The following is a 15985-nucleotide window of genomic DNA, read 5'->3' as shown; positions in this document are numbered from 1 at the left end:
TTGTAAAGGATGAATAAGAGATCTCCTGGGGGCAAGAACAAGGTCGTTCTTATAAGGGAAGTAACAAAAACAAAATGGTTTGGCAAGAAAGAGCATGTGATGTACAAGGAAGGGCCAGTAGCCCAATGCGATGGCAGCGTATGCTGTGGCGTGGACTGACCGGAATTATACTGTTTGGTCATACAAACAGCAGGTGGTCATGGATTTCCTACAGGCGGTCATAGGTTTCAACAGGTGAATAGAAGGACATGTGCTCTCTGCCCAACCGGACTCAAACTCTCTTGGGGTTGTTAGCTTTATGCTCCTAGAAGGCACTGTCATTGCCTCCAGTGCAGGTGGCTCTTGCTTGAATTGGTCTGACTTAAAAAAATTTTTTTATTCACTTTGCACTCTTAACCATGTCATGTCCTCTTTTTGCAGAGTTTAGTCACTCAAGAAATAGTACAGAATTCAGTCATGGCCCCAAGGAAGAGAGCTGGACGGGGGATTTCATTCATCTTTTGCTGTTTTCGAAATAATGATCACCCAGAAATCACATATCGGCTGCGAAATGATAGCAACTTTGCACTTCAGACCATGGAGCCAGCATTACCCATGCCCCCTGTGGAGGAGCTGGACGTCATGTTCAGTGAACTTGTGGTAAGTCTCCGACTTCCATCCTGGCAGTGGTGGAGAGTCGGGAGGGAGAAGAGAGGATGTGAATAGTTTGGTTTGGTTAGCCATGGGCTTCCCTTTCTTCAGTGACATGGCCCCCATCTGTCCCTTATGCGTGCAGCCCCCCTGTCTGCACTGAGCCTGTGGAGAAAGAGGAGAAGGAAGAAGGTAGCATCTCTACATCAAAAGGCTTTGCTGGTGCTTTACTTTTAAGTGGAAGGCTTTAGACCTATAAGTCTTCAAATACGTGGCAGTGCTGCATCCTAAGTTACCCTTTCTGATTCCTCCCCAACCCCACCTGAGTCTGTACTCATGTGCATAAATAATTCCCTTATCTGCTTCACACCTCCTGGGGGTCCCTAGTGCTTCCTTCATCCCCACTCCCAGTGTATAGTATTAATGTCTTTTTAAAAATTAGTCATACTCCCCTTCTTGTCCTTGATCCTTTGATGAAAGACGTTATTTCTTAAGTGAAGTATAATTATTTAGCCTAATGATAGGATTGCAATAATAACTCTTGTGGGAAACTTTTTATAGATATTATCGTATTTTAGAATCCACTATACTGAAGTGAGAGCTGTATCTGGTATAGGACTCATGCATCAAGAGATGTAAGGGCTCCCTTCAACTGAGCTTTTAAAGCATCTCCAAAGTAGTGTTTCTTTCCAATCTGTTTCAGAAGATATTATGGTGTAGTTTAAAGGGCACTGACCTGGGTTCAACTTACTGCTCTGATTTTATTATCCGGATAAGTATGGAAAAAACATATGATTTTTCTCGTGATAGAAGAACTTCAGTGGCAGATGTAATGAATGTGGGTCAGCTGGGGTTCTGCTCCTCTCTCTCTTCTATCCAAGACCCAGCCCTGCTGGAAGAGAAATGAGAGACATGGTGAACTCCTAGCAGGCCCTAAGCGTATGTTTGGAAATGACACATGTCACTTCTGCCTGCATTTCTTTAGCCAAGGTAAATCACATGGCCACTGTCGAGTTTACAGGGCAGGGATGTATCATCCTTCTACAGAGACTGGTCCCATAAATCGTAGGACCAAGCCTAAGGTCATTGGTGTGGGTGGAGGACACACAGTTTTCTCACAGACGAGGAACAGTGAATCATCTGCCATGATGGCTACCAAGAAGAGCAATCATAATGTATTGACAGGCTTGGTTTTATTTCCCACTTAAAGCATTTTAAAACCAAGAGTCAACCTAAGGAGACAGATATTACTGATAGACAAAGACCTCTTCGGTGGTTGTGAAGCTGTGGGCAGAGCTAAGCACCCTCACAGCATTCACATCCACTGTCTTTTCAATCGTATTCTGTCATCCTCCCAAAATGAGACCTAAGCCAGAGCCTGGGTGGTGGCAGCTCCATGTACATCTTGAAGACAGCTCATTGTTCAGTATTCATAAGGGAGAAAATTCCACTTTCTGCCTTACTGATGTCTTTATTCAGTGTGAAAATTGCCTACAGCTGTTAGTTGTTAAAAAGCCAATGCCAAACCAGAACTTTAAGCTGAAACCATTGGAAAACAAATTATCTTGAGGTTTGTATCTGTCCTGGTTAGTGACTGATGGATTTTTGTCTACTTCTGACTTTAGGGACTTTGACCACAAATCTATCCAACTGCCAAGGGTGTCCTGGGGCAAGGGAAGTGGACTCAAAGCCACTGGAAACCTCTGCCGTGGGTTCTCTTGAGTAGTCACAGAAGCAGTTGTGCTTCCGCCCGTTCTCAGGAGAGGGCGGCCACATGGGGAAGCAGAGAGTGCATGGCCCCTGGAGTCAAACCACTCTGCAAGTAGGGTAACTTCCTTTAAGATGGTTTCTGTTGGAATTTGTTTATAAAATGAGGATAATACCTCCTTTCTGATAAGGGGTAGTGTGAAGATTAAAGCAGCTAACTTCATTTAAAAGGCCAGCACCTAGTAGGTGCTTTACGCCCTGCATCCTAGAGAGATGGGAGAGAATAAGACAGGCATTTTTCTGGGCACTACACCCTAAGCAGATATCCCAGGCTTTTCCTTTTCTTGAAAGCTAAATCTGCCTACTGTGAGAGAGCCAGTGTGGGTCCCAGGTTGCAACTCTGTTATCTTCTGGAAAGCATCTCATCAGAACTGGTTGCTGTAAACTAATTTCCTTGGCCATGTCTGATGAGTCACTCATTTGATGTTTTTAAAAGTGATACTAAATAGGTTGCTTTCAGAATAGCTTACTGCAACCTTATCTTCTCATAAATTAAGCAAGCCTGTATGGGAGGTCAGCCGCATGAATCTTTAAAGAAGGTGGGAAGCGAGGAGTGCCTTGTTTTCTAGCAGGTTCCCTGCTACAGGCAACAGAATGAGAGTCATTCCAATTTCAGGAAGCAGTGGTTTCCGGAGGTCTCAGTCCCACACCCTGCCTATTTTTTTTTTTTTTTAATAACAACTTTATTGAGATACAATTTACATACCATGCAATTTATCTATTTAAAGTGTACAATTTAATGGCTTTTACTATAGTCACAGAATTATGCAACCATCAATACAGTAAGTTTTAGGACATTTTCATCACCCCCAGAGCAACTCCCTTTACCTGTTCACCATCACTCCCCATTTCTCCCCAGCCCTGCCATCCCCCGGCAACCACTAGTCTACTCTGTTTCTGTGAATTTGCCTATTCTGAGCATTTCATATAAATGAAATCATGTAATATGTGCCCTTTTGTAACTGGCTTCTTTTACTTAGCATAAGTGTTTTCAGGGTTCATCCACGTTGTAGCATATATCAATACTTCATTTCTTTATATTGCCAAATAATATTACATTGTGTGGACACGCCACATTTTATTTATCCATTTGTCATTGATGGACATTTAGTCTTTTTTATGACTAATGCTGCTATAAAAGCTTTGCATGGAAATATATTTTTAGTTCTCATGGATATATACCCATGAGTGGGATTTCTAGGTCATATGGTAACGCCGTGTTTAACTTTTGAAAACTGCCAGACTGGTTTTCCAAAGCAGCTGCACCATTTTACATTCCCACCAACAGTGTATGAGGGTTCTAGTTTTTCCACATATTTGCCAACTGTTGTGAGTTTGTGTAACCTCTGCTAACCATATATTTTATGCCTTTGCACATCAATCTCTTTTTTTCTGGATTACTATCCCTTCCTCACCTGTTGTTCACTTCTGCTTTATCCTCTGTCTCTGCCACAAATCAAGAACATAACCAATCTGAGATCCAGCACTGTTCCCATAAAATAAGATTTAGCTAAATCCTGTCTTTGTTACAGGCTTCAAAGGTCTTAGAGTATCCCCACCAACCTTTTGAAGAGTCTTAGGCAACTCGATATACTGTCCTTGCACAAGTAACTTTTTCCAACTCAGTGTTAGCAATAGAAGACTTCTTTGGGGATGAACAGAAGAAACTGTCATTAATTGACAGACTAATTCTTATGATGTGTGTGTGCTAAGTGCCTACTCTGTACCAGGCCCTGAGGTAACTGGTTAGCAAAGCAGAAATGGTCTTTAATGACTTTGAAGGGCCAAAGGTCTAGCAAGGGACAGAGATAACTAAACATACAATTTTATCCAGTGTGACCAACTGCCATGAGAGGGGCTGCTCAAGCATTACATTTTGCTAGAGAAGAACTTTTATTCCTCCCCTCACAGGTTCTGTTTCTATCACCCATAGCTCTCTTACAGGGGGTGAAGGGGTGGGGGAGTAATATTACCAGCTTCTCTTTCATCCTCTTTGGAATATGCATAGCTCAGTCTCTCTCCCTGTCTCTATTTCTCTGCAAGTTAACCCGCTTTCAAAAAAAACACTTATTCTGTGACCTTTGGTCCTATACATTTCATAGGAATGACCCACTTTGGGGAGTTCAGCCGTTCCTATGACTGGTGGGTAAGTGTCTAATTCAGCATTGAAATCTCAGCAAGCCTGCTTGTCTGCAGATGAAAGTTGGGCTTTCCAATTCAGCTTTCATGACTAAAAAGGAAGGCATTTTGATTTCCATTTGTTGATTGCATAGCTTAGCTCTCAGATAATTCTAAACTTGCTGGGAAAGGAGAGTGCTATTTACTGAAACCTGCCCCCAAGCCCCACAGGTGCCTAGCCTAGTATAGAAGGATCTTGGAAGGCTTCCTGGAGGACGTGACATTTAATGTAAGACATGAAAAACAAGAAGGGATTATCCAGGCAAAGAGGAGAGAAAAGAGTTTCATAGACAGTGAGAATAGCATGTATAAGGGCTGGGAAGTGAGAGAGACAATGTAGAAGGCCCAAAGAACTGAGAGTTCAGTGTAGGTATAGCATGAAATGGGAGGCTGGAGCATTGGGGGTTCTGAGAGGCAAGCCTAGAAAAGGAGATGCGGATGTTTATATTCTTAGTTAAATTACATATTTCAGATTCTTATTTGAACCAGAGAAAAGTACCTCTGCTTTTTTACAGGATTTCTCAGTTAATTAAATATACTGACGTACATCGAAATATCTTGCTATTTGGTTATATTTACAAAAATAATGATTGCTCTTTGCAGTCTCCGACATTTTGGCAAGTTTAGCAAAAGTGTTATATGTCTCCCTGGGTAGATGCTGAGTATGTTTTCCTTTGATTCCAACTGCTGAGGTAAAATGCCTTCTTGTTACAATGGATCTCTTTTCTGGCTACTTTAATTTTGAAATAAAACTACTAGGAGTCCCCTTCCGCTTTTCTATGCAATGCATAGACTCCTACGTACACTAAAAGTTGATGGGCTAAGGGTTTCCTATAGAATATTTTATAAGAATAGCGATAATGGAATTGATATTTCCTCTCAGGTTTCCTGAGCTCTCTTGCCGTGTGAAACATGCAAAATGTCCAACTGCTTTTTGTGGGTGAGATTTTAGGTGGGAAACCAGGTTTAAGATAAGTCTGGTTATTATTTTTGAAGCATATTTTAGTAAATATCACCTATTTTAGAACACACATTATTTGTGTACCTGGAATCAGTTTTACAGACTGATTAGAGGAAAGCTTCATTTCTAATACAGTAAGTACATCATTGTGAATTTATAGTCAGTTGGACATAATATGCAATGTGTACCCAGTTTTTCCTAAATTGAAATATTCCCAATTCCATTTTATACTGTTCTGGTTAATTTCCTTTTTTCAAACCCATTGCTTAGTTTTCCATTTATTTGGCCAATGGGTCTAGTGCTGTGTCTTCCAGGAAACGTAAAATATTTTAAAGAAACTTATGAGAAATTCATTACTCATCATGAAACCACCATTTATACTATTGAGAATTGTCAATGAAAATTAAAATCTCGATGAAGGTGGTAGTGATGGTGGATACCATAGGATGATGCGAAGATTTGTATCTTTATAAATATAATTACTTACTACAGGTCAGTTTTATTAAGTACTGAGGACATTCTTAACATTACTCACCAGCCTAGAATTTGAGAAATGAAGATAACAGGAATGAGAGAATTTATTTGATGTATCAGAGTTGGATGAATTCACAGGCAAGGTAAGCTGTGCCAAATGAATTCCCTTGGGAATCTACATCAGTAATCTCTTCATTTTTCAATATGAAGTCACTTTGGAATGAAAGGAGCTACAGGAATCCAAGTTAGTCTTACAGATTTACCAGTGTATACATTTTGTTCTTTTACTAGCCAGTACGAATTGTTACCCATCTTCTCAGGCTGTCAACATAATTTTTTTTTTTATTATTGCTAGGGCTATTTTAAGCTCTCTTTAATAGTAAACTTATTCCATTATTACCAGAATCGATGAAAAGTCTCAACATTTTTTATCTCTTTAGTTTTAAAACTCGCCTTTTACATTAAGACCATGTAAGAATACACCGTTTCTTACAGAAACTATTCAATTCCCTGTATCCAAGAAAGATGAAAAGATTGAGTAGCAGGAACATTTAATTTTAACTTGATTGAAGAAAAAATCTGTTGTTTCTTAATTAGAGTGTAAAGGATTTTAATCTGTTGTTTCTTAATTAGAGTGTAAAGGATTGCTCAATAATTACGCAGAGGAAATCAGACTGTATAAAGACTTCAAAGTCATATCTAGAACAGTCTCAAAGTATTAAGTTGTCTGAAAGCCAAAAATTGGAGCCTAACGAAAGGATTGATATTAAAATTGTTTATTTCCATGAGGTTAAAAATTCTTTTAATTTGACAAATCTAGGAAGGTCAAAAGAGAAAATTCTATTTAGCTAAAGGACATGATTAGTTGACAATGAAGAAAAACAAATATTGAGTAGATCTTCCCTTGACACTGTGGCATTTTTGGATAAATCAATTTGGTGAGTTAATAGAAAAATGTTTAAAACAGTATGAAAATATGCAGTATATCACAAGGGGAAGTGAGAATGTAGATAGAGGTTTAAAATGTGTTCAGTGCTAAAATTCTTGAATAGTAGATTAAACTGGTGCCGATATACAGTCAATTTAAAGACGACTACAAACCCAGAAATGTATAAATAAATAATTTTGGTTCTGAGAACAACTGATGGCTGTGATTCAGGGTGAAGTTGATAAAGGTGGTTTTGCTTACTTATATCTGTTGTACTTTTGAACAGAATGTTGTATCACTTATCAAATTCGAGTTGGCAGTAGATCTTCATCCCAGTGATCAGTATACATTTCGTTGTACTAGTTGAGGTCCTTTCTGCTTAGAGACAGTAAACTGTTCAACATAACTTCTTAAATTTCCTTCTTGTTCTCTGATTCACTAAACAAATCCAGTAAAGCTTAAGGTAAACCCACAAAACCATTTTATTCCCTCTAATTCTAAATTTATGTTTTATCTCACCAAGATCATTTCAAATGTCCTTTTCTACAGGCTGTTAAATTTAGATTTTGACCTCATATTAGATATTTTGTTATCAATCAATACATTTATTTCTGGGTGCTTCTTAATTTAGATTCCAGCAATCGAGATGGAGGAAAGAAATATAGAATCTTTCTTTTTTTAATACAAATACTGTAAAACTGTCCCCGAACTTAATGTTATTAAGGAAATGGTTGCATCCCCTTGGCCTTGATAATTTTTATTACTGAGTCTTAAAGTGACTCTGAGTAGTATGCACTTACTTAGCTTTCAGTTGCAGTTTGAAATCTAATTATTTAACTTAATCTTTAGGCTACATGTGCAGATTACACAAAGTCAATATACTGTACTGACTTTTCAAGTCTCTATATGTCCCAATATAAACCAGTATAGATATTAAAAGACTGGGAGAATAATTTGATTCTTTAAGTAGTGTGGTTTAGGTAAGCTTTCAAGTGTAATTTTGAAAATGTGTTTCAGTAATGGCTGGAACACTGGTAATTTGAACAAATAACTGCACATGAGAATATATATCGATGCACTGGGAATCATCCAAACACCATTTGCTTTTACAAATTATATGTCATATGGCCTGTAGGGGTAAATGCCCAATATGTGGATGGTATATTCTAGTTCTAAACTATCCTCAAATACTTTTATTTGCTATGCTTAGAATCCTCCCTTCCCCCACTGTCAATTCCCAGAATGCCTCTGGAATTTAAAACTGTTTCTTGACGCAAGATATAAGAGCCCAGCACCAGTTATATCTTTTAGTTATGATTTTCTGGCTTGTGGAGGGAGAACTATATATACATATACACACACATATATATGTAATATATATACACTATATATATATTTTTTGAAAACCAAATCCCTAAAAAAGTTTTTTTCTCTCGTCAATTTTCAGTAAATCCGCTAGAAACATTCTACAGCTGCTAGCTGTTTATTTCATTACACAATGTAATATTTAAGAACTAAACTAAACCAAATGACTGAAAGCTCATTCAGAATATATATTTGGGTTGTTTTCAATCAAGATGGACCTTTCTTGGATGTAGAAGAAAAAGTCAGCAAGTTCTTTACCACCTTCTAAACAGTGAGACCGTTTGAGTCTGTTCACACAGGGACATTCATTATGTTAAACCCACTATGAATATACATATACATCCTTGCACCTTCAGAGAGTAAAATGGCATGCAGGCATCGTACCTGGCTTTTTCACACGCAGGATTCCCAGGGCCTGGAGCAGTGCCCAGCCCAAAGTAGGTGCTCAGTAAATGCTTATGGTGGAGATGAATAACTAATTACTGAAAGATAACACATGAGATGTTCAGTAAGTATTTGAGTGAATGCTTACATGCGTGAATGCATACATGAATGAATGAATGCTGAATCCTTCAACAGCTGGGTTAATATCTTGAATTATTCTCGAAGTAGTAGTGTCAGATTTGGGCCGATCTTTGCTGATTTTTGCACTCTTCCTGCACCCCATCACCTATCGTCATTCTCTTTCCTCATATTTTTCGTTTGGGGGTCAGTTACTGTGGGACCGTCAAAGTGGCTGGCATGAAAGGTAGCAAATTAAAAGGCTAAGGGTGATAATGTGTAAGAAATTTTTTCTATCTTTAACAGCTTCTCTGTTATTATTACATGATAAAATAGATAAATGGATGCCAAGTGTGAAGAGACTCATTGTTCCAGATATCTTGACCTAATTAAAACTTGAAATTATATGTTAAAAAAAAAAAAATTAAAAGTGTCACCTGAGCTGCCAAACAAGTCTCTGGAGGGCATGCTAAGCAGGTATAGGAGAGGCTGGCAAGAGAAGTCTGGTGTCGAGGGAGAGGGACATGTGTGGAACTTGGCTTCATGGTTGCCCACAGGAGCCTCTTTCAACTGTCACTTTATAGCTGGTTTTGTGTCCCAGGAGACAAAGTCCCTCCATTCATTTAGGAAAACACTGCTTAGAAATTCTCTCAGCTAAGCCTTGTCAACAGAAATTGTACTAGATTGTAGCTGTAAAAACTAGAAATATTGGTGGTTGGATGGATGTTAGGAGATGATTTTAACATATTTAGAACCGAGTTATTTATTTTAAATTGCTAGAAAACTGCTGGTGATGTAGACTAATTAAAAGTTAAAGTTACTCTAGTGAGTTTCTGGTTGAAATAACACAAAGAAGCTAAATAAGAAGCCTACAGGGTTAGCAGTATACTTTGATATAGTTCGCATTGCCTCCTATTAAAGGGAGGAAGGGACATAGTATAAACATTCAACCACTGGTAGCAAGAAACTAAAAATTACTTATATTAGTCTTTGTGGGATTTCTCGCTCTTATTTTTATATATTGAAAGAAGACACGTCTATCAGACACAGAACATTATTGTGTAGGTGGTGGTGAGTCATGCTGTGGTATTTTGTGTAATGACTAAGAATGTTGACAGAAGTCTTACAGGCTGAAAACCTTCAAGCTTTTTTTTATGTGTGTACACATCTCTTTAGAAATTTAGAGGTCTGTTCTTTTCCATTTATGTCTTAACTGACTGGTTAGAAGCAGGTAGGTAATAATTCACTGAATGCACTTCTATTTAAACCTATGAAAACCTTATCTCACATTCAGATTTCAGACCACCACTATGAAAATAAAATACTGTTTTCAGGGTCACTGTGGTTAAATTTTAAGAGCTATGTTGGCCATTCATGACTCCTGGATGTGATGCTCATTTGTTGTGGTGGGGCTGGATGTTCATAAATATAATGAATTTTCATAGCCTAATAGTACATATTCTCTATATATTTATAAAAGTGTAATTTTTTTTTTCTGCCAAAGTGTTACCCTTTAGTGTTCCATCTGCCTTGTCTGGCCTGTCGCCTGTGATGGTATTCTCATCACCATGTCATATGACGTAAGATCAGGTGTCTTGCCCTTCCCAGGTTTGACTTATTTCTGGGAGTATTGAGCTGTGGGATGAGAGGAGAGGGTTACATCCAGAGAAGGCTCTGCTAAGGTCGGGTGTACTTGAGGTGAATCTGAGGTCGCTGCCTGCTGGGTGCCTGTGGGAAGCCTTTGGTAGGTGGAGTTAGGATGGGTGAATTGAATCTGTTTACTGTGGACAAATACCTGGTGTATTTAGTTTGAAAGAGAAAAATTAGCATTGCTTGAGTAATAATATGGTTAGAAATTCTGTGAACTCTGTATACATTGAGTCAGATGGGTAGTTATCTTGTCAAGGACTATTAAAAAGTAAAAAACAAAAAACACCCACCAAAGAAAAACACCAAACAAACCAAAACATAAACACACACAATATAATGAATGTTGATTGTCACAGTGACCGCAAGGACATGTCTTAGCTTCTCCTTCTCCCCATTTTCTTATTCTCCATTCCCCCAGCATTAATTATAGGTCCTCCCCGCCCGCACCCTCCATGCATGTGAATATATATTAGTATGGATGTAAAGAGTTAGCTTAACTCATTAGAAATAGAAATACTGAATTTCTTTATTACAGATTTCTCTTGTTAGCTGGAAACTGACTTGTTGGCACACTGAAATCTATCGATTTGGTAGATTTTCAAAGAATGAATGCTTTCAATATTGCTTTGGAGGTTTTGTAAATAATCCCATATTTCCATTTAGCTCACATCTCTGAAAAGAGCTTTTTCATCTCATTTATGACCCTTATTGTATATTATTTCAAAATTCATTCCCTTGCTTTATCTAACAAGTCAATCCATTTCCTTAGATTTATTTATATTATGCCAATTGTTTTCTGATTTCTGTATATTTCTGTAGAGCTGCCTGCTTACTCTAGAGCATAGGCCTGGTGAGATTCCTTTGTACAGACTCTCTTAGAAGCAGGGCTTAATAATGTGCTTGTTATGGATGAAGCATAGAACTTTAGTTCTCACAGCTGGGCTTCTCTCACAGGTCTTTTCTCTTAAATATATATATATATATTTTTTTTTTTTCTTCAAGATATTATAAATAATTTTGTAAAGATAAAAAAGGAATATCTTTTTATTTCTCCAAGAAGAAAAGCCTTTAGGATTTTGTTTGTTGGTTTTCAAGAAACTTGAGCTTTCTGTGGCGAGGGATGATGCTTGGTACAGATATTTCTCCTTTCATCACTTGCTAAGTCATTTTCCTATAATTAACTTTTAAAAGCATCCAAATAAGAAAAATATGGAAAAAAAGTTCTATGTCCAATAATTGGAGATAGGCCATCCAAGTCTAAGGTGTCGTGGCAGAAACGAAATTTGTTGTTTAACTCTGCATTAATTGTCAGTCCCCAAAACAATATCTGATGTAGCCTGATTGTAAAAAAAAAAAAAAGGTAAGGCGATCTAAAAGCAGCCAGATGCTTCCTGGATTCCTGGGATTGGGCTAATTACTATGGTTTGTTAATTAGCGGAAAACTTGTCTATTAACTCATAGAGTAGCCAACCACACTTTTGTAGCACCATCACTAGGGGGGGAAAATAACACAGAAAAGGCTCTTAAGGGCTTATTGTTAATATTAACATATCACTTAATTTAATATTAAGGGACTTTGGGGAAAACATTGCCTATCTCCTGGCCTAAATGGAATGCATGGTAATAGAATCTGTGTAATTTTCAAGGAAAAGATAGAATATTTCATGGAAGTTATTTGGTTCCAAACAATAGTTCTATCTGAAATTACAACATTTCCCAGATTGAGCTACTTACTCTAAAGGACTCCACATTTTTTCTTTCCCTTTTCTTCTTAACATTTCTTTTCAGTCAGTTTTTTTTTTTCTAGAATAACTCCTTGGTTTATCTAATCTATTGTTCAACCAGAATTTTCTTTTCTTACTATGTACACAAGGCAATATTTTCTCAATTCTGATCCTGGGCTCCAACAACCAGGCTTACTTTTCTTTTCTTTCTTTTTTTTCTTTTTGAATAGAAGCTTTATTGAGATATAATTTACATGCTATAAAATTCACCCTTGTAAGTGTATAGTTCAATGTGTTTTAGTAGATTTGTACAGTTGTGCAACCATCGCTGTAGTCCACTTTGAGAACATTCCCATAACCTTGTCTCCTCATGTTTACAGCCAGGGCCTGCTCCTTCCTCTTGCCCCAGGCAACCACCGATCTGCCTTCTGCCTCTGTAGAATTATTTTTTTTTCTAAAAACTTCATGTAAAAAGATGCTATATGAGTTACAGTGATCTCAATTTTTTTTGTTTTTCACAGTTACCTTTTTCAGTTTTTGAATTCAATATCAAATGAGAACTCCTGTTATACTACTTTGAAGTAATTTCAGAGCTTAAAGAAACTCTGTCAAGATGCTTTTCAAATTCGTTTATGTTCCATTCTTTTTCTTCCTTCCATCAACTGTGCCTTTATTCCATTCCTTGCTTAGTAATGTATCTAAATGAGTGCAGGTAACAGAAAGAGAGAAGGCAAAGGCAATCCAACTATTTTGTAACAAAAGAAAAACCCCAGGAGTGGGGTCTATGAGACTGTAGTATAGATTCCGACATAGAAGCTAAAACTAAAACTAGACAGCTTTCATAAGAAACCGTACAGTACTTTTTTGACCTGCAAGTTGGAAAGATTTCTGAGAAAAGACAAAAAGCATGGGCTCTGAAAGAAAAAATATTAATAAATTAGACTTCAGCAAAAAAAAAAAAAAAAAATCTAGTGATGAAAATAGACTGTTAACAAAATGAAAAGGTGAACTCCAGGCTAGGAGAAATAATAGCCTACGTATCTATGACAAAAGACATGTTTCCAGAATATGTAAAGAACTTATTTTGGTGAATAATAGAGAGGCAACTCAATAAAGATGGGCAAAATATTCTTAATATTTCACACAAAAAACCAAGTATGCATGGCTAATTAACACATCAAATTGAGTATTCAGCATCAGTTGTCATCAGGAAAATGAATCAAACCTAAAAAAAAAAAAACTACATTGAGATACCACTTCACATAAACTTAAAATTAAAAAGACAGCACCATATTTTGGTGAGCATGTGGAGTAACTGGATCTGCCATATATTGATGGGAGAATAAAATAGTTCAACTAGTTTCTAAGGGGTACAGTGCTGCAACCATTTCATTGTATACCTTTAGCAAACCCAAAATTTTATACTTAAGAGCTGTATGTTTCATTGTATGCACAGTTTATCACAAAATAGAAGAGAAAAAATGAATTTTAATCTTCGAAATGCATTGATCACCACTATATCTTACAATAATTCTCTCTTCTCTCTCCCTCTCAGCTTGCCCACCTTCCCTCACCTTACTTTTACTTTTTTTTTGGGGAGGGGGGATGTTTACAATCTGGCTTAAATGCCATTTTGGGGACTGGCAATTAAAGCAAAGATTAATAGAACAAATTTAGTTACTGCCCTCGGGAAACAAGTCTAGAACGGGAGTCAGACATGCCAGTAACGTTTGTAGCGATGTGATCAATGCAGTAACGTAACTGTAGCAACGTGATAAATGCCCATAAGGATAGGATTCCTGGAGGGCATAACTGATGCTTCGTAACAGTTTAGATGAACAAGGTTGATCCTTAGGCATGGTGGAAGGGCTCTCTGGGAAAAGGGAACAGCATGTGCAAGAGTTTCAGAAGTGCTAAGATATAGCTGCTGGAGGAGGAGAAGGAGGTGAGGTCAGCTAAGTCCACAAGGCCATATCATGCAGGGCCTTGACCAACCAGCTAAGGAATTTGGACTTCATCTTGAAAAGAAAGGGAACCATTGATGCCTCTATCATCTTGTATTCCTAAGTAGATGCTAAATTCCATGAAATCAGGGTCTGTTACTCATCTTTGTATTCTTTATAATGTCTGGCCATGGACCTGGAATGGGTAAGACAGCGAGTAAGTGTTGATTGATCTCTAAGGCTGTGATAATCTCTTCAGAGTCTTGCATGCTTGATTCAGTCATGTTATTAAAATAGAATGAGTCAGAGCAGAGATACTTTTGGAATGGAAGGGTGGGGGTCTTATTACACTCTGGGCATTGTGCCTAGGCACTCCCAATTATTATCTTATTTAATCTATGTCGCTCTTTTGCTCAGAATCTTCCAGTGACCTCTGATTGCTCTTAGGATAAAGACCAAAGTTCACAGCGGCCTACAGGACTGCTGTTCACTACCTGCAGTGCTTTTTACCTATTTAATTCCTTTCATCTCTCAGATCACTTCACTTCACTGAGACAGACTTCACTTCCCCACCTTTCCCCAACAAGTTAGCCCTCAAAGCTTAGCTTCCTCTGTGATCATCATGTGATTATTTAATTTCCCTTCTGCCCGCTCAAGAATATGAACTCTGTGATAGCTTTTTGTCCTCTATACCTAGCACAATGCCTGGCATTAGTGGTCACTCAAAAAATTTTTTTGATTGCATGAATGAATTCTTGAGATAACACTATTAGATATATATTATCACTCTGATTTTTCAGGTGAAGAAATTGAAGTTCAAGGGTTAAGTCACTTGTTTAAGATTGTGTAACCTGTAAGAGCCAGACCTGGAACTCAGGGATGTCTGACAACAAAAATTCTCATCTTTCTGCTAACAGATGCTCATTAGGCTGTGAGTCCAGCATATGGATGCATTTTCATATTTGCATCGGTGTCATGATTCTACCTACCTACTGAATGATCAGTAGAATGAACAGTCTAGTGGTTAAGAATGCAGACTCTGTAACCCGGCAGTCTAGGCTCAAGTTCCTCCTCTGTCTTTGTTAAACAGCTTGAGCAAGCTATTTAATCTCTATGAGTTCAGTTTCCTAGAAAATGGGGAAATATTACCCACTTTATAGGATTGTTATGAGGATAAACTAAATTAATTCATGTGAAACACTAATACTAAGTACACCGAATGTACTTAGTAATTGCTAGCTGTAACCTATTATCAGTATCTACTAATTTCTTCCCATTTTTAAATTGGAATTTAAAATTATATCCAGAGACTCTACAGCAATTTTTTTTTTAATTTTTATTTTATGGAAATTCTCTTTTTGCATGAAATCATCTGACCCTAAGTCCTAGTTCAACTGTGTTCTCTCAGTTCAAAATTGGTCATTTCTGTGTCTCGGCAGAAGCAGAAGTTTTCTACTTGTAACAGCAAAATATGGTAATATTATTATCCTTTGCTATGAATTTCTAGGTTTTAGGATTTATAAATTTCTTCACACCTCAGCTCAGTTAGCAAAAATACAGTGCCATAGTGTAATAAAAGATGCAACACTAATAACATTGTTCTCTTTCTTACAAATCACAAACCTTTTCTCCAAACTAAGCACCATATTTCCAGCTGTTTGAATAACTAACCTGACCACCCCTCCCCCCTCACACACAAAACCCTCTAATTGTTGGGGAGTGATTTATGTAACCATTATGTTCCCCATTCATCAATAGGTGAAAGCAGGTGTGACTTACAGGAAATTAAAAAAGGAAGAAAGGAAGAAAAATAATTATTTCACATAAGTAATAGTTGCATGCCAAAATTTTAACATTTTTAACA

General features: G+C 37.5%; 1 protein-coding gene across 4 annotated transcripts in view; it reads left to right on the top strand.

The window, feature by feature from the left end:
* DAAM1 (dishevelled associated activator of morphogenesis 1) overlaps positions 1-15985 on the top strand; it is a 152671-nt gene that overhangs the window by 58388 nt on the left and 78298 nt on the right. For all 4 annotated transcript variants that reach the window (XR_003042641.1, XM_006920134.3, XM_025038723.1 and 1 more), the window contains exon 2: positions 421-639. Coding sequence is in view for 3 of the 4 variants with exons in the window: in XM_015596032.2 (XP_015451518.2) it covers positions 421-639 (219 nt within the window). In the remaining variant the exon portion in view is untranslated. The remainder of the gene's footprint in view (positions 1-420; positions 640-15985) is intronic.

The sequence above is a fragment of the Pteropus alecto genome, unplaced genomic scaffold, assembly GCF_000325575.1.
Source record: "Pteropus alecto unplaced genomic scaffold, ASM32557v1 scaffold86, whole genome shotgun sequence".
In the NCBI taxonomy this organism is placed as follows: domain Eukaryota; kingdom Metazoa; phylum Chordata; class Mammalia; order Chiroptera; family Pteropodidae; genus Pteropus; species Pteropus alecto.
The sequence above is the reverse complement of the archived record's forward strand: the minus strand, read 5'-3'. Positions and strand labels throughout refer to the sequence as shown.